The 20310-nt window shown below is 44.3% G+C and overlaps 1 protein-coding gene across 1 annotated transcript in view; it reads right to left on the reverse strand.

The window, feature by feature from the left end:
• Positions 1-3115: 3115 nt before the first annotated feature.
• The window catches only part of PTH2R (parathyroid hormone 2 receptor), a 292724-nt gene continuing 275529 nt past the window's right edge, over positions 3116-20310 (reverse strand). Inside the window, exon 13 of the mRNA XM_075284852.1 lies at positions 3116-3511. Coding sequence (XP_075140953.1) covers positions 3116-3511 — 396 coding nt within the window. The remainder of the gene's footprint in view (positions 3512-20310) is intronic.

Below are 20310 nucleotides of genomic sequence, written 5' to 3' on the forward strand. Positions count from 1 at the left end.
GCTGAATTCCAAGTGGGGGAAAAAAAAACAGTCCTCAAGCTCAGGGAAGGGGAAGACAGAAAATTAAACCACCCCCAACCCTTCTCCTTCCCCAGCACCTACTGCACCCCAAAACTCTGACCATTTTAATTTTTGAAATTTTCCAGTAGCTGCTGCATTTCCCCCTAGGCTTATACTGAAGTCAATAAGTATTCCCAGTTTTTTGTGGTAAAATTAGGGGCCTCGGCTTATATTTGGGTCGTCTTATATTCGAGTATATACGGTATGCCAAAATAAGAAGGGCTAGTAAAACACACAATAACATTCAAACAAAATAGCATGGTCATGCTCATACTCATGGTCAGGGCACTGGCTATGTAGGGCGGTGACCCTGTATTAGGCTTTAGGGTGATTTTAATCCCTTCCCAAGACTATCCTATAGGGACTGTCTTTATTCTCTATATTTCACTCTATTTTCACATGAATTGGCCTCTTTTGGAATTTTCCCTTTCGGTCCTCTTTTGATTTTTCCTATCATGGATTGAAGTCGGGTAAGTGTTGTTGGTTACCTTACTTGGGAGCTCCGTGTCCACTGTAAACTATTCTGTGGTTGGGGAGATGTTTCATTGTTCTATATGAGTTGACATATCAGATGTGTGACTTTTTTATATATTTTTGTGCATATATATATATATATATATATATATATATATATATATATATACTTTTAGCTCATTAAATGTTAAGTCTTATATTGATTGCTGTTCTTGGATTATAATTGGATTAAGTGAGCAACATTTTTTTTGCACTATAGAGTGTTTTTTCTTGTTTGTATATTTGTGAAATGTTATGCCATCTTATCTTATCGAAAATTATGCCATGCTGTGTACCTCCAGCAATGAACTATGTTGCTAGTTAGCGATACTCCTTAACCACTTCAGTACTGGGCCAATTTGTGGTCCAGGACCAGACACATTTTAGGGTTTTTTTTGTATGTGCGGTTTTGAGGGCTGTAACAATTTTATCATTTGGATTATTCAGCTAATTTTTGCATATTTTTTCGGTGACAGATAGGGCTTTATTTATGTGATTTTTTATTTTGCATGTGTTTTAATTTTTTTTTACATCCTGGAAAATATAAACAAAATAGGAGGGAAATTGTGTCTGTTTTTCACTTTTCGTTTTTAAATTTAATAACACAATGTGCTACTGAAAAACTTTATAAAATAATTTTTCCTCTCCATTATGGTAATTTTTATTTTATATGGTGTCATCGGGGATGGGGCTATAACCTTTAATAATGGCGTTTTATTGGCATATTATTTTATTTATTTTTAAATGATTTTACTTTTTTTAAAAACTTTTCTATTCACTTTTTTCTTTTTTTTTAAGATTGTGTCCCCATAAGGTCATAATAGACCTTTGGAGACATCTGATCACTCTTTTTTGTATTGGGGAGTGATTTTCCCTGCAACTGGAGGAATCCAGCCTCTTGCACGCTACTATATGGCTTAAATCGACTGAAAAAGTAATAAGTTATGGCTTTTACAATGAAACAATGAATACCGTATATACTCGAGTATAAGTTGACCTTTTTCAGCACAATTTTTATGCTGAAAACCCCCCCTTGGCTTATACTCGGGTCAGGGTCCACGGAGCACAGAAAACTGCAAGGATTGGGGCCACACGGTGGCTCAGTGGTTAGCACTGCAGCCTTGCAGCGCTGGTGTCCCTGGTTCGACTCCTGCTAAGGGCAAAAAAAAAACCTTCTGCAAGGAGTTTGTATGTTCTCCCCGTGTTTGCATGTATTTCTATCCCATATTCCAAAAAAGACATACTGATAGGGAAAGATGCACATTGTGAGTCCTATGTGGGGCTCACAATCTACAAAAAAAAAAAGAAAACTGCAAGAACCTGCATAGGTTAAATGAAGGGGGAGGTCCTTTAGCGATACTGCTCTGTGATTGACTTGTCATGTAGGTCACATGACTGTGATGTCATCAAGGGTCCTGTAGCCACTACAATGTAACATCTACAGATAAGTCAGTGGTCATTATGTGCAGTATTCATTGTGTCATATAGAAGATGTCTGTCGTATCGAGGAGAAGAAGCTACAGTAAAGTGAAAGTAAAACACACAGGTACCTGCTGGGGTTACTATTTCTATTAATGTCAGGCATTTGGGGTTATTAATTTAGTTTCAGTAACTCCATGTGCCTCACATTAATAGCAGTTAACCCCATCATGTCCCTCATATTAACCCCTGTGTGCCCCATATAAGGGTTACTAAATATGCAAGACACAAGGGGGTAATGTGAGGGACATGATGGGGTTAACTGCTATTACTATGAGGCACATGGAGTTACCAAGCTGTATTGCACATGACCAGACTTATCTGCAATGTTGGATTGCCCCCCTAGGCTTATACTCGAGTTTTTGCAGTGTTTTCTGGTAAAATTATGGGCCTCGGTTTATACTCATTGTTCTAAAGCCCAAAACTGGCTGCGTCCAAATGGGGTTAAAGGGTGCTGGATAACAATGGACCCTTTATGATACCCAGTAAACTCTATGTGTTCCAGTTAACTCTATATGGATCAGGTTGTGCAGTATGAATGTTGTTTCCAGGAGAGGCCATTTAGAATGAGCAGTGGAAAAATATATATCAGGTATGAATAGTTTTTGTCTGTTCTATTAGTATTATTCTAAGCAGAAGTTATTCATTCAGTTGTTTGTAGTGACCCGGCTTGTCTTGTCCGTAATCATATATTATATGATTATATATATATATATATATATATATATATATATTACATATCAAAAATAAGTGTAATGATTTAACAATTATTCCATCATTTTATTTTAAGCAATGAAAATACAGCACTGTTGATTTCAATATTCAATTATAGTAACAGGAAAGATCTTTTGTAGAATAGTTTACTTTATATACATTATATTTTCTTCTGTTTTATTCAATTGTAATTGTGCTTAATTCCAGTCAATTCAGAGACGCATCTCCTTCACTGAGTCATGCAGTAATAATTTACAAAAGTTAGACACTGCATGAATAATAATAAGAAAATAAAAAAATGACATCAAGTACCCGTTTTAGGTAAAATATTTTAGGAGCCATATTTTGATTATAGCGTTTCTTCCAAATGATTTCTGTTGACCTCTGCTTCTGTGTTCATTTGTAGAGGTCTTAAGCTTTCCTTTAAGGATATATCATCAACCTGTTTCTCTTCATCCTCGTTGGCCTCTTCTTGGATCCACTGGGGTAAACATTCTTGATCAGAATTACTTCTAACATACCCAGGCAAATTCATATGTCCATCGACTTGTTTGCTGACACTTCGGCTGACTTTGCTGGAGATCAATACCATACGAGAGCTGGTTACCATTTGTGACTGGCTGCTAGTACTGTGGGTCATATTTGTCAGGACAGAGCCGTACCTGAAGTTACCACAGTGTGTTGTGCTTTTCCAGTCAAAAGCAAGATTCCATCTAGTCCATGTTTTCTTAATTTCTGTTTGCACCTTGAAAAAAATAAAATAAAAACACCTTGTGATGGTTTGTAGCTTACACATGTTTAACTTATGCTATGGAATTGAAATGTATTACTAAGACGATACACTCAATTTATGATACAATAATATTCACCAATTTGACTTTTAAAGGAAAATACAAACTTAACCCCTTCCCACCAATGGCACTTTTTGACTTCCTGACCAAGCTCGATTTTTCAAAACTGACATGTGTCACTTTATGTGGCAATAACTTTGGAACGCTTTAACTTACCAAAGTGATTTTGAGATTGTTTTTTCGTAACACATTGTACTTCATGTTAGTGGTAAATTTTGGTTGATATGTTTGTGTTTAATTATGAAAAAATAGGAAATTTGGTGGAAATTTTGAAAAATATGCATTTTATAAAGTTTGAAATGATGTGCATTGCATACAGATAGTCAGACCGCCAAAATTATATCATAAATCTCATGTCCCAGATCTCTGCTTTATGTCGGCATCAAACTTTAATCACCCTATTATTTTTTATGGACATTATAAGATTTACAAGTGAAACAACAATATTCAAAATTTTCAAGAAATTTCTAAAACCCATTTTTTAAGGGTCTAATCCAGTTATGAAGGGCTTTTGAAAGACCCTTGTATTAAAACCCCCCATAAATCACCCCATTTTCAAAACTGCACCCCTTAAATAAGCCAAAACAACATATACCAAGTATTTCAACCCTATAAGTGCTTAACAGGAATTAAGACAAGATGGAGGTGAGATTTTTACTAATATTTTCGTTTAGCCCTATAATTTGCACATTCACAAGGGGTTAAAGGAGAAAACGCATCCCACAATTTGTTATGCAAGTTCTCTGGACTACCATAGTACCATAGTATAGCTTTTAGAGGGCTGACAGCTTACATTTTGGCAGGATCAACCAGGTACGTGGAGAGGACAGCATGGGGAAGACCCGGGGTCACTGATCAGACCCCGGGGTGCCCACTACCAACACCGCCCCCCCCGAAACCGTCACGGGCACCATTATGTCCCAATCCCCAGAGATGCCGGCGGTCATGTTTGACCGCCAGCATCTCAGGGGTTAACACCCGGGATCCGACCCAGTTCTGACCGCGGGTGCTACAGGGCATCGTCAGCCGTATGTTACGGCTGACACCCACAGGGCATGGTGGGCACACAGTTTGCATCTTCCCGGCAGTGCCGTACTATTACGGCGGATGTCGGGAAGGGGTTAAAGGGGTTGGCCACTTTCAGACCAATATTGAGAAATAAATGTTATTGTTTGTACAATAAAAATATATACAATTTTCCAATATACTTTCTCTATCAATTCCTCATGGATTTCTAGATCTCTGCTTGCTGTCATTCATTCTGTGACTTCTAGGGGATAAAAGCTGGAATAATAATAAAATTCACTAATTACTTACTGATCTCTGAACCTGCCCATGGCTGCCTCTGCTTTCCTTATAGCTCTCTAGGGGATCCTGTGTATGTTTCTTCATGTCGCTGACACTGAATAGCATCAGGATTTCTCTGACGCTATTCATTGCCGAACTTTGAGGATGAGAGTGAAGAGGAAGCAGTTGTGGGCAGCTGCTGGGATTTATAAGCAGGACTGCTTCACTGAGAATGACAAAAAAGAACACGGCACCGAGCCGATCCTAGTGTAACACCCTTGATAACTAGAGATGAGCGAGTAGTATTCGATCGAGTAGGTATTCGATCGAATACTACGGTATTCGAAATACTCGTACTCGATCGAGTACCACTCGCTATTCGAATGGAAAAATTCGATGCAGAACCAGCATTGATTGGCCGAATGCTATACAGTCGGCCATTCAACGCTGGTTCTTCTCCTACCTTTAGAAGTCTTCTCCGTGCAGCGTCCCCGCGGCGTCTTCCGGCTCTTCATTCACTCTGCCAGGCATCAGGCCTGGGCAGAGCCGACTGCGAATGCCCGCTTGTAGTGCGGACATGCGCAGCCGGCTCTGCCCAGGCCTGATGCCTGGCAGAGTGAATTCAGAGCCGGAAGATGCCGCAGGGACGCTGCACGGAGAAGACTTCTCGGAGGATCCAGCCCGACCCTCACTCGTGGACTTGGTAAGTATAATTTGATCGAATGTTGCCTACCCCTGAAACGAGCATTTTCCCCCCATAGACTATGATAGGGTTCGATATTCGATTTGAGTAGTCGAATATTGAGGGGCTACTCAAAACGAATATCGAATCTCGAACATTTTACTGTTCGCTCATCTCTATTGATAACGGGAAAATAATACAAACAGACAGGTGACTGCTCACCAATTTGGTTGTGTGGAACACAACCAATACGCATGAAAACCAATGCGGCTAAGGAGGGCAGCTGCTAGTCACTGTCACAGGGACGTCAGGACAAATGTAAGCGATGGACCGGCATCCAAAGGGACAGCCAAAGAACACCAGCGCTCGCCCAGATGGATGTAGAGGATAACTTTATTTAGCACGACGCATTCCGGGCCTTATCGCCCTTTCTCATTATTTTCTTCATTTCTTCATTATTGGACATTCTTCTTAAAGGAGTTGACCAGGAATTGGGCCTGAGGCAGGTGGCAGCCTACAGTCACTAGAATATACTAAATGGGGGAATGTAAAGGGGCAGTATACTGTGTGGAGGCAGTAAACTGTATGAGGGGCAATAAGGAGGCAATATACACTGAGTGAGGGGTTTTATATTGTGTGGGACCAGTAAAGGGTTGGTATATGGTGTACACGTAAATGGGGTGTTATACCATGTGACTGTTATAAAAGGATGTGTTATACTGTATGGATTCTAGGAAAGTGGCATTATACGGTTTGGGGGCTATGTAAGGGAGCATTACAAGGTTTGGGGGCCTCAGTCAAAAGTTTGCTATGGGGCCCAGTCTTTGCTAGTTAGGCCTCTATGTACATCATTTTGTAACAAGGGGTTAAAGGCTATAACTGAAGAAAACTGCTCAGATTTGTTCAATTATGGTAAAATACCTAAACCTACAGGTAATTAATATAGTCGTGTACTGTACAAATGTCAGATTTTCTATATGTGTCATTTGTTCAACAGCTCTGCTCTGCCAAGTTCTTGTATTTTATGCCAGTTCTCACAACTGGCAATGGATCAAATCGATATTCTTCTTAGTAATAAGCTTGGGTACCTTAAAAGTAGGTCGTAGAGGAACAGCATATGAATGTACGAGCTATTAAAATGTGATGGCTTGTCTGACATTATTTCACATGGCTACTGTACAGTTATTGTATAGAGAAGCATGCAGACCCAATTAGGGTGACAAGAACAATAACACTGGGAGCTTGTCAGGAAAAATCAACCCATCTTTACATATACTAAAAGTAAAATGGTAAAGGAAACAGAATAAATAGAAGTCAGAAATAACTCAATGTTATATCACTAGTGCATACCCTCATATTAGTGTTCATGTATTACAGGATTCAATTTACTGCTCAGTCCTCTAGTAGTTATGAATAGAGATGAGCGAACAGTAAAATGTTCGATATTCGATATTCGTTTCCAATAGCCGCTCAATATTCGACTATTCGAACGAATATCTAACCCCATTATAGTCTATGGGGAAAAATGCTTCGTTTCAGGGGATCCCACCATTTGACTCAGGAGGGTCACCAAGTCCACTATGACACCCCAGGAAATGATGCCAACACCCTGGAATGCAACTGGGACAGCAGGGGAAGCATGTCTGGGGGCATCTAACATTCCAAAGTCATTGTATTATGTTGGGATTAATGTCAGCTTGCGATATGCGCAAGCTGAATTTTTCCCATAGGTATGCATTGACCAGCGTTGATTGGCCAATGCAATACAGAGTACGGCATTCGGCCAATCAACGCTGGTTCTGCCAGAGGCTGGTCTTTGTGGAGGCAGAGTCTATGATCGGACCAGAATGGAGACTGCTGTGGACCGCTCTTAGACTCCGCCTCCACCGGCAGAACTAGCGTTGATTGGTCGAATGCTATAGCATTCGGCCAATCAACGCTGGTCAATGCATTCCTATGCTGAGATGTAGCAGTGCTGGCACTGCTACACCGGAGATGAAGTAGAGCCGAGTGTATGCTGAATCCTGCTGCACACTCAGCTCTGCTGCATTGGACTGCTACATTGGACACTGCTACATCGGGCCGTGCGCTCAGCTCGACTACTCCGGAGTAGCCAAGCTCAGCGAACGGCCAGCTCTGTTTCATCTCTGATGTAGCAGTGCTGAGTGGGCACTCTGCTTGGCTGCATCTCCAGAGTAGTCAGGCTGAGCACACTGCCTGATGTAGCAGTGCTGGCTGATGTAGCATTGTCCGATGTAGCAGTCCGATGCAGCAGACTGAGTGTGTAGCAGGTCGAACCTGCTGCACACTCATCTCTGCTGCATCGGACTGCTACATCGGACACTGCTACATCTGCCAGCACTGCTACATCGGGCCATGCGCTCAGCTCGGCTACTCCGGAGTGAACAGCCAAATCTGCTTCATCTCCGATGTAGCAGTGCTGGCCGATGTAGCAGTGTCCGATGTAGCAGTCCGATGCAGCAGAGCTCAGCGAACGGCCAGCTCTGCTTCATCTCCAATGTAGCAGTGCTGGCCGATGTAGCAGTGTCCGATGTAGCAGTCCGATGCAGCAGAGCTCAGCGAATGGCCAGCTCTGCTTCATCTCCAATGTAGCAGTGCTGGCCGATGTAGTAGTGTCCGATATAGCAGTCCGATGCAGCAGAGATGAGTGTGCAGCAGGTTCAGCTGAACCTGGTACACACTCAGCTCTGCTGCATCGGACTGCTACATTGTACACTGCTACATTGGCCAGCACTTAGGGTTGAGCCAATCTTGAAATTTCAGGATCGTTTTTAAAATCCGATTTCCGATCATTTGGAGATTGGATTTTAAAAACGATCCTATTCACTACACAGCATGTAGTCCAAAAATTGTTTCAATTTTTGGACCCCACGCTGTGTAGGGATTAATCCCCCCCACCGGTGTCCACTTACCTGCACCGCTGCAGCTCCCAGTTCTTCTTCGTCCGGTCCTCTGTCCTTCACATGTCTTCAGAGGGCCCTGATGCGGCTGGAGAGTGTGAGCATCTCCCCTCCCAGTACCCGCCCACACTCTCCTAAGCCCCGCCTTCTCTATAATACTAGTCTTGGGAGGCGGGGGCAGGGCATAGGGCGCTCTGAAGACATGTGAAAGACAGAGGACCGGACTAAGAAGAACTGCAGGTAAGTGGACACCGGTGGGGGGGATTAATCACTACACAGCGTGGGGTCCAAAAATTTAAACAATTTTTAGACTACATGCTGTGTAGTGAATAGGATCGTTTTTAAAATCCAATCTCCAAATGATCGGAAATCGGATTTTAAAACTATCCTGAAATTTCAAGATCGGCTCAACCCTACGTGCTGGGCGAAGTAGCAGTGTACGATGTAGCAGTCTGATGCAGCAGAGCTGAGTGTGTAGCAGGTTCAGCTGAACCTGCTGCACACTCAGCTCTGCTACATCGGACTGCTGCATCGGACACTGCTACATAGGCTAGCACTGCTACATCGGAGATGAAGCAGAGCTGGTGGTTTGCTGAGCTTGGCTACTCCGGAGTAACCATGCTGAGCGCACGTCCCGATGTAGCAGTGCTGGCCGATGTAGCAGTGTCTGGCATTCAGCCAATCAACGCTGGTTCTGCCGGAGGCTCGTCTGTGAGGAGGCGGAGTCTATGAATCAGACCAGAATGGAGACTGCTGTGGACCACTCTTAGACTCCGCCTCCACCGGCAGAACCAGCGTTGATTGGCCGAATGCCAGACACTGCTACATCGGCCAGCACTGCTACATCAGGACGTGCGCTCAATGCTGGTCAATGCATTCCTATGCCGAGATGTAGCAGTGCTACACCGGAGATGAAGTAGAGCTGAGTGTGCGCTGAATCCTGCTGCACACTCAGCTCTGCAGCATCGGCCGCAAAATAGCGCCGCGTATACGATCCACACTCCTATTGAAATCAATGGGAGCATATACGGCCCGCAAAAGCTCACGCGGCATCTACATGCCACATCACGTGGCACGTTACTCCGTGTGGACCCTCCCTAAGTGCGTTTTTGCTACAATTCCTCTTCACCCCTCAGAGGCCTTTGGGAAAATTTCTTTAAGTGAACCTAACCTGTTTTTTTGTTTTTGTTTTTTTTTTTCAAAAATTGAACACTACTGCGCTTTCCATAGCATTTTCTTTTTGAAATGTGTGGATGAGATTAATCACATTCACTTTGCTGGAACTGTAAAAGGAAGTGCAGTGACAAAAACATTTTGTTTCCACAACATGTGGCCTTAGCCTAAAGCAATAAAATTGTTGGAAATGTATTGGCCCCGTCCACTCCTCTTCATACATGCCAATTTCTGCTGTTAAAATGTTGCAACTTATGGAACAAATGTGGCACAAATCACTTGTTAAAGGGGCTCTATCACTAGGAAAAGTCATTTTTAACTAATCACACCTTTGCATAGCCTTTAGAAAGTCTATTTCACACCTACCTATAGTATGTAGATTGCCTCAGTGGTTTCTGAATAAGTCCGTTTTTATTCATATGCTAATTAGACTGGTGCACGATAGATCGTGCACACCTCTCCTATTGTTTTCTATGGGAGATTGCTGCTGCTGCTGCTGATGATGACTCAGCATCCTGTTTGCTTCACACACATAGAAGATAATAGGAGAGAGGAGGCTGCTGGGAACTTCCTGTACTGGCTGGAGGCTCATTAGCATATGAATAAAAACCGACTTATTCAGAAACAACTGAGGCAATTTACATACTAAAGGTAGGTGTGGAATAGCCTTTCTAAAGCCTATGCAAGCATGTGTTTAGATAAAAATGACTTTTCCCAGTGATAGAGCCCCTTTAAATTCCATTTCTGCCTGTGTATATGAATCAGAATTAGACAGGTTACATCTATACATAGTGTGCTCACTATTTTATATTTTGAATGGAGTTATAAAATTTTGCAATATAGGGCATCATCAGGGTCAAGGACTACAAGTTATGCATTTGCAAGCCTTGCATTCTCAATGTATTATCATTTCTATTCTGTTCACCAATGCAATAAGAAAGTGCAACAAATTCGTTGTATCATGCAGAGCCATAAATGAGAATTATTAAAATATAGATGTCTATGACTGGTCATACAGTATATTGCGTGACTGAATAATAGTAAGTTGTGCTGTTTGTTCCTCAAGGGCATATCTCTCCCTAATAAAATTGTTTGCCAGCTTTGTTTTTCTTTTCTTAAACAACTGCTAAACAGTTGTAAACAGTGCGGTTTTGGAAATCTCAGCATATCAATTATACCTACGGAAACGCTGACGGTTTCCCCATAGGTATAACTGAAAAAGAAAGTCAGCAGAGGAAACTTCTGTAAACTTTCTATGTAAAGTGCTGCAGGAAGAAAGTTGTATACATATTGTATAAGTTGCTGTACCATTTGCATGAAAATAGAATCTAATAGAGCTACATAAAGGAAAAATTCTACTGTGAAGTCATGAATAAGTCATTCTGGCATTGAAACTTGCAGAGTTCAAAATAGTAAACTGGTGACGCGAACTCCAAATGACAAACTCAGGACTTCTATCTCTGTGTAGATATGTTTAATCTGTGAGAGCAATACATTTTAGGTGTACTGACGTTTAATCATTTTGAATTCCATCTTTGGGGAAGTTAGCTCGGTAGAAGCAGTGGTGCGGACCCAAATAGTAAAGACAGCGACATAAAAAATATACAGCAAACAGGTTTATTTAGAAAAACAGGAAGATAAACCTTCACATTAGGCAAAAATGTAAAAAACAAAATATTTCCTTAACTTCAGGTAAAAATAAAACAAAATCCTGCTCGTCTGAGCGACTTACTAAATAGAAGTAATAATCTAACTATATGTGTGGCTTACTACCAGCCTCACAAAAACCCAAGCACAATTTGGTCTCACCAGACTCAGGGTTACATGGATCAAATTGTCATCTCCAAAAATGGAATACATGTAATCTGTAATATTTCCTTTTAAGAAAGTCATTCAAGTTCCTCTTGAATTTGTACAATGAATCTACTATAAAAAAAATGTCCTGTGGCAATGAGTTTCACTGCTATAGTCTAACTGCTTCGTCTCATGGTATTTATTGCCTTTCTCTGTATCAACACCATGAACAAACAGCAGTAGAAATTGTCAGGAGGCCTGAGCCCCACTGGACGTAACTGTCGCAATTTGTACAGTCAGGGCAAAGTGGATGGGATTCTAGGGTTTCCCATGTCTCCTTTGCTATAAAAACCTCGGTGTGGACAAGCCACATTTTTCTATAATCAATTTATTATGCAGATTTACTGTGGACTTTGTAACATATTCTGCTATGAAAAATGGATATTTGGATGCATCTATTAAATAGGGATTCAGTTAAGTAATCACATCAGAATTTATCACACATAAATGCCTGCATAGCAATTTCCTCACTTTTTAAAATATTTTTAAATCAATAAGGAACAATTCATTTGTAATAATGCTAATCAACTAACATGATTTATAAACTACTCTTATAAATTAGAGGTTCTTTGTTATACATATTTGATCAAACAGAATGAAGCCCACCTGCCGTGACAAGGTGACGAGAGAGAGAGAGAGAGAGAGAGAGAGAGAGAGAGAGAGAGAGAGAGAGAGAGAGAGAGAGAGAGAAAGAAAGAGAAAGAAAAAGAGAGAGAGAGTGTATCTGTTGTAAAATGTGTGTTAAGAACAGATTCCAGGTTCTGGTACAGTCTAGTGAGTCCTGCATTTCTCGATAGAACACATGACTCTTGGGAAGCAGAGTCTACACCACTGACCACCAGGACCTAGACGAGCAATTACAACTATTCTTAGTAGTGACACAATTGTTGATAAATCATAAATAATAGGTTTATTACTTTTGTTGTCCTTCATTTAGGGTTCTAGTACACAGCAGTAACAGGTTTTCACACACCTTTTTCAGGTGCCAGTGAATAGATCTGTCACTGTATATCTTCGTGTGTCATACTCCATTTACTGGACTACTAATGCTGATTGTTACTGCTACAGAACAGGGCCCAGTTCGCAAGAGCTTACAATCTATGAGGTTTTTTTTTTTGTGTAAAAGCAACATTTCTTGAAATCTCAGCATTTCCGCTGCACATATTTTTCTGCAATGTCTGGATGGGATTAGCCAGAATTCCATCCACTTTGCTGGTACTGTAAAACACCATGGTTTTTGAGAAAAGTAAAGCTACATAGTAGATGAGGTTGGATAAAGACTAGAGATGAGCGAACAGTGTTCTATCGAACTCATGTTCGATCGGATATTAGGCTGTTCGGCATGTTCGAATCGAATCGAACACCGCGTGGTAAAGTGCGCCATTACTCGATTCCCCTCCCACCTTCCCTGGCGCCTTTTTTGCTCCAATAACAGCGCAGGGTAGGTGGGACAGGAACTACGACACCGGTGACGTTGAGAAAAGTAGGCAAAACCCATTGGCTGCCGAAAACATGTGACCTCTAATTTAAAAGAACAGCGCCGCCCAGGTTCGCGTCATTCTGAGCTTGCAATTCACCGAGGACGGAGGTTTCCGTCCAGCTAGCTAGGGCTTAGATTCTGGGTAGGCAGGGACAGGCTAGGATAGGAAGGAGAAGACAACCACAACAGCTCTTGTAAGAGCTAAATTCCAGGGAGAAGCTTGTCAGTGTAACGTGGAACTGACGGGCTCAATCGCCGCAACCCAGCTTTCCCAGGATCCTGAATGGAATACACTGTCAGTGTATTCCCGTATACCCGATATATACCCCCGATACCCGTTCCAACGGTGTGCCCCCCCACATTCACCCCAGAAATACCCTGCAAGTCCCCTAGCAATAGAATTGGGGCTATATACACCCACTATTTTTGCTACTGCCATATAGTGCCATTGTCTGACTGGGAATTCAAAGAATATATTGGGGTTACGTGCACCCACAATTTTTACTACTGGTATACAGTGCCAGTTTCTGACTGGGAATTCAAAGAATATATTGGGGTTATAAATACCCTCATTTCTTGCTACTGCCATATAGTGCCAGTTTCTGACTGGTAATTCAAAGAATATATTGGGGTTACGTGCACCCACAATTTTTACTACTGGTATACAGTGCCATTGTCTGACTGGGAATTCAAAGAATATATTGGGGTTATAAATACCCTCATTTCTTGCTACTGCCATATAGTGCCAGTTTATGACTGGGAATTCAAAGAATATATTGGGGTTACGTGCACCCACAATTTTTACTACTGGTATACAGTGCCATTGTCTGACTGGGAATTCAAAGAATATATTGGGGTTATAAATACCCTCATTTCTTGCTACTGGTATATAGTGCCATTGTCTGACTGGGAATTCAAAGAATATATTGGGGTTACGTGCACCCACAATTTTTACTACTGGTATACAGTGCCAGTTTCTGACTGGGAATTCAAAGAATATATTGGGGTTACAAATACCCTCATTTCTTGCTACTGCCATATAGTGCCAGTTTCTGACTGGTAATTCAAAGAATATATTGGGGTTACGTGCACCCACAATTTTTACTACTGGTATACAGTGCCATTGTCTGACTGGGAATTCAAAGAATATATTGGGGTTATAAATACCCTCATTTCTTGCTACTGCCATATAGTGCCAGTTTCTGACTGGGAATTCAAAGAATATATTGGGGTTACGTGCACCCACAATTTTTACTACTGGTATATAGTGCCATTGTCTGACTGGGAATTCAAAGAATATATTGGGGTTACGTGCACCCACAATTTTTACTACTGGTATACAGTGCCAGTTTCTGACTGGGAATTCAAAGAATATATTGGGGTTACAAATACCCTCATTTCTTGCTACTGCCATATAGTGCCAGTTTCTGACTGGTAATTCAAAGAATATATTGGGGTTATAAATACCCTCATTTCTTGCTACTGGTATATAGTGCCATTGTCTGACTGGGAATTCAAAGAATATATTGGGGTTACGTGCACCCACAATTTTTACTACTGGTATACAGTGCCAGTTTCTGACTGGGAATTCAAAGAATATATTGGGGTTACAAATACCCTCATTTCTTGCTACTGCCATATAGTGCCAGTTTCTGACTGGTAATTCAAAGAATATATTGGGGTTACAAATACCCTCATTTCTTGCTACTGCCATATAGTGCCAGTTTCTGACTGGTAATTCAAAGAATATATTGGGGTTACGTGCACCCACAATTTTTACTACTGGTATACAGTGCCATTGTCTGACTGGGAATTCAAAGAATATATTGGGGTTATAAATACCCTCATTTCTTGTTACTGCCATATAGTGCCAGTTTCTGACTGGGAATTCAAAGAATATATTGGGGTTATAAATACCCTCATTTCTTGCTACTGGTATATAGTGCCATTGTCTGACTGGGAATTCAAAGAATATATTGGGGTTACGTGCACCCACAATTCTTACTACTGGTATACAGTGCCAGTTTCTGACTGGGAATTCAAAGAATATATTGGGGTTACAAATACCCTCATTTCTTGCTACTGCCATATAGTGCCAGTTTCTGACTGGAAATTCAAAGAATATATTGGGGTTACGTGCACCCACAATTTTTACTACTGGTATACAGTGCCATTGTCTGACTGGGAATTCAAAGAATATATTGGGGTTATAAATACCCTCATTTCTTGCTACTGCCATATAGTGCCAGTTTCTGACTGGTAATTCAAAGAATATATTGGGGTTATAAATACCCTCATTTCTTGCTACTGGTATATAGTGCCATTGTCTGACTGGGAATTCAAAGAATATATTGGGGTTACGTGCACCCACAATTTTTGCTACTGGTATATAGTGCCAATTTCTAACTGGGAATTCAAAATGCGCAAGGCTCCCGGAAAGGGACGTGGACGAGGCCGTGGGCGAGGTCGGGGGAATGGTTCTGGGGAGCAAGGTAGCAGTGAAGCCACAGGGCGTCCCGTGCCTACTCCTGTGGGGCAGCAAGCATTGCGCCACTCCACAGTGCCAGGGTTGCTTGCCACATTAACTAAACTGCAGGGTACAAACCTTAGTAGGCCCGAGAACCAGGAACAGGTCTTGCAATGGCTGTCAGAGAACGCTTACAGCACATTGTCCAGCAGCCAGTCAGACTCTGCCTCCTCTCCTCCTATTACCCAACAGTCTTGTCCTCCTTCCTCCCAAAATTCCCAAGCTTCACAGAACAATAACCCCAACTGTCCCTGCTCCCCAGAGCTGTTCTCCGCTCCTTTCATTGTCCCTCAACCTGCCTCTCCACGTCACGATTCCACGAACCTAACAGAGGAGCATCTGTGTCCAGATGCTCAAACACTAGAGTCTCCTCCATCTCCGTTCGATTTGGTGGTGGATGACCAGCAACCCATCCTCATCGACGATGATGTGACGCAGTTGCCGTCAGGGCATCCAGTTGACCGGCGCATTGTGCGCGAGGAGGAGATGAGACAGGAGTTGGAAGAGGAAGTGGTGGATGATGAGGACACTGACCCGACCTGGACAGGGGGGATGTCAAGCGGGGAAAGTAGTGTGGATGTTGAGGCAAGTGCAGCACCAAAAAGGGTAGCTAGAGGCAGAGGTCAGCAGCTTAGGCGAAGCCAGGCCACACCCGGAATCTCCCAAGATGTTCCAGTTCGTACCCAGCCCCGAAAAACTCCCACCTCGAGGGCACGTTTCTCGAAGGTGTGGAGTTTTTTCAAGGAATGCGCCGAGGACAGATATAGTGTTGTCTGCACAATTTGCCTCTCGAAATTGATTAGGGGCTCTGAGAAGAGCAACCTGTCCACCACTTCAATGCGCCGTCATTTGGAATCCAAGCACTGGAATCAGTGGCAGGCAGCAACGGCAGGACAAAGGCCGCCTGCCGTTCACGCCACTGCCACTGCCTCTGCCACTGCCACTGCTGACTGTGCTGGCGATGCACTCCAGAGGACGAGCCAGGACACCACTTCATCTGCCTCCGCCACTTTGTTGACTTCTCCCTCATCCTCCCCTGTTCCTGTCTTATCTCCTTCTCCTGCACCATCAAAGGCACCATCAGGCGCTTCTTTACAACAACCCACCATCTCTCAGACATTGGAGCGGCGGCAGAAATACACTGCTAACCACCCACACGCGCAAGCCTTGAACGCCAACATCGCTAAACTGCTGGCCCAGGAGATGTTGGCGTTCCGGCTTGTTGAAACTCCCGCCTTCCTGGACCTGATGGCAACTGCGGCACCTCGCTATGCCGTCCCTAGCCGTCACTACTTCTCCCGGTGTGCCGTCCCCGCCTTGCACCAGCACGTGTCACTCAACATCAGGCGGGCCCTTAGTTCCGCGCTTTGCACAAAGGTCCACTTGACCACCGACGCGTGGACAAGTGCATGCGGACAGGGACGCTACATTTCACTGACGGCACACTGGGTGAATGTAGTTGAGGCTGGGACTGCTTCCCAAACTGGCCCGGTGTACCTCGTCTCCCCGCCTAACATTCCTGGCAGGGACACGAGAAGAACACCCCCCTCCTCCTCCTCCGCCACCGCCTCCTCCTCCACCACCGCCTCCTCCTCCGCTGTTAGATTGACCCCAGCTACGAGTTGGAAACGTTGCAGCACTGGCGTTGGTAGACGTCAGCAGGCTGTGCTGAAGCTGATCAGCTTGGGGGACAGACAGCACACTGCCTCCGAGGTGAGGGATGCCCTCCTTGATGAGACGGCAATATGGTTTGAGCCGCTGCACCTGGGCCCAGGCATGGTCGTTTGTGATAACGGCCGGAACCTGGTAGCAGCTCTGGAGCTTGCCGGACTCCAACATGTTCCATGCCTGGCCCACGTCTTCAACCTAGTGGTGCAACGTTTCCTAAAGAGCTACCCCAATGTTCCAGAGCTACTGGTGAAAGTGCGGCGCATGTGCGCCCACTTTCGCAAGTCGACAGTAGCCGCTGCTAGCTTAAAATCTCTCCAGCAACGCCTGCATGTGCCACAACACCGGCTTTTGTGCGACGTCCCCACACGCTGGAACTCAACGTTTCAGATGTTGAATAGAGTGGTTGAGCAGCAGAGACCTTTGATGGAATACCAGCTACAAAACCCTAGGGTGCCACAAAGTCAGCTGCCTCAGTTTCTCATCCATGAGTGGCCATGGATGAGAGACCTTTGTGACATCCTACGGGTGTTTGAGGAGTCCACAAGGAGGGTGAGCTCTGAGGATGCGATGGTGAGCCTTACAATCCCGCTCTTGTGTGTTCTGAGAGAATCCCTGATTGACATCAGGGATAACTCAGATCACACAGAGGAGTTAGGGATAGCATCCGATCCGTCACAGCTGGAGAGTAGGTCCACACATCTGTCCGCTTCATCGCGTTTAATGGAGGAGGAGGAGGAGGAGGAGGAAGAAGAGTTGTCCGATGATGTGATGGTGATACAGGAGGCTTCCGGGCAACTTCGAATCGTCCCATTGTTGCAGCGCGGATGGGTAGACATGGAGGATGAGGAGGAAATGGAGATTGAACTTTCCTGTGGGGCCAGAGGAGTCATGCCAACTAACACTGTGGCAGACATGGCTGAGTTCATGTTGGGGTGCTTTACAACCGACAAGCGTATTGTCAAAATCATGGAGGACAACCAGTACTGGATCTTTGCTATCCTTGACCCCCGGTATAAAAACAACATCTCGTCTTTTATTCCGGTAGAGGGGAGTGCCAATCGCATCAATGCTTGCCACAGGCAATTGGTGCAGAATATGATGGAGATGTTTCCAGCATGTGACGTTGGCGGCAGGGAGGACAGTTCCTCCAGTAGGCGACCAAGTTCTCACCGGTCCACACAAACGAGGGGCACACTGTCTAAGGTCTGGGACACCTTGATGGCACCCCCTCGCCAAAGTGCCGCCACAGAGGGTCCTAGTGTCACCAGGCGTGAGAAGTATAGGCGCATGTTGCGGGAATACCTTTCCGACCACAGCCCTGTCCTCTCCGACCCCTCTGCGCCCTACACGTATTGGGTGTCGAAGTTGGACCTGTGGCTTGAACTTGCCCTATATGCCTTGGAGGTGCTGTCCTGTCCTGCCGCCAGCGTCCTATCTGAGAGGGTGTTCAGTGCAGCCGGTGGCATCATCACTGACAAGCGCACCTGTCTGTCAGCTGAGAGTGCCGACCGGCTCACTTTGATAAAAATGAACCACCACTGGATAGAGCCTTCATTTTTGTGCCCACCTGTGTAAAGCACCCCAACATGAAACTCCATGTCTGTACTCAACCTCTCCAATTCCTCCGCATCCTCATACTCATCCACCATAAGCGTTGCACAATTCTGCTAATACTAGGCTCCCTCCAACATGATTTCCCCCAACTCTGCTGGTTAGATTCTCCCTCCACCCTGATTTCCACCAACTCTGCTGGTTAGAGGCTCCCTCCACCCTGCTTTCCCACAACTCTGCTGGTTAGAGGCTCCCTCCACCATGAATTTGCCCAAACTGGGCTGGTTAGAGGCTCCCTCCACCATGAATTGGTCCAAACTGGGGTTTTTAGAGGCTCCCTCCACCATGAATTTGCCAAAACTGGGCTGTTTAGAGGCTCCCTCCACCATGAATTGGTCCAAATTGGGGTTTTTAGAGGCTCCCTCCACCATGAATTTGCCCAAACTGGGCTGGTTAGAGGCTCCCTCCACCATGAATTGGTCCAAACTGGGCTGTTTAGAGGCTCCCTCCACCATGAATTGGTCCAAACTGGGGTTTTTAGAGGCTCCCTCCACCATGAATTGGTCCAAACTGGGCTGGTTAGAGGCTCCCTCCACCATGAATTGGTCCAAACTGGGTTTTTTAGAGGCTCCCTCCACCATGAATTGGTCCAAACTGGGGTTTTTAGAGGCTCCCTCCACCATGAATTGGTCCAAACTGGGGTTTTTAGAGGCTCCCTCCACCATGAATTGGTCCAAACTGGGGTTTTTAGAGGCTCCCTCCACCATGAATTTGCCCAAACTGGGCTGTTTAGAGGCTCCCTCCACCATGAATTGGTCCAAACTGGGTTTTTTAGAGGCTCCCTCCACCATGAATTGGTCCAAACTGGGGTTTTTAGAGGCTCCCTCCACCATGAATTGGTCCAAACTGGGGTTTATAGAGGCTCCCTCCACCATGAATTTGCCCAAACTGGGCTGTTTAAAGGCTCCCTCCACCATGAATTGGTCCAAATTGGGGTTTTTAGAGGCTCCCTCCACCATGAATTGGTCCAAACTGGGGTTTTTAGAGGCTCCCTCCACCATAAATTTGCCCAAACTGGGCTGTTTAGAGGCTCCCTCCAGCATGAATTGGTCCAAACTGGGGTTTTTAGAGGCTCCCTCCACCATGAATTGGTCCAAACTGGGGTTTTTAGAGGCTCCCTCCACCATGAATTGGTCCAAACTGGGGTTTTTAGAGGCTCCCTCCACCATGAATTGGTCCAAACTGGGCTGGTTAGAGGCTCCCTCCACCATGAATTTGCCCAAACTGGGCTGTTTAGAGGCTCCCTCCACCATGAATTGGTCCAAACTGGGCTGGTTAGAGGCTCCCTCCACCATGAATTGGTCCAAACTGGGTTATTTAGAGGCTCCCTCCACCATGAATTGGTCCAAACTGGGGTTTTTAGAGGCTCCCTCCACCATGAATTGGTCCAAACTGGGGTTTTTAGAGGCTCCCTCCACCATGAATTGGTCCAAACTGGGGTTTTTAGAGGCTCCCTCCACCATGAATTTGCCCAAACTGGGCTGTTT

Source organism: Leptodactylus fuscus, chromosome 8 (genome assembly GCF_031893055.1).
Source record: "Leptodactylus fuscus isolate aLepFus1 chromosome 8, aLepFus1.hap2, whole genome shotgun sequence".
NCBI classification, from domain to species: Eukaryota; Metazoa; Chordata; class Amphibia; order Anura; family Leptodactylidae; genus Leptodactylus; species Leptodactylus fuscus.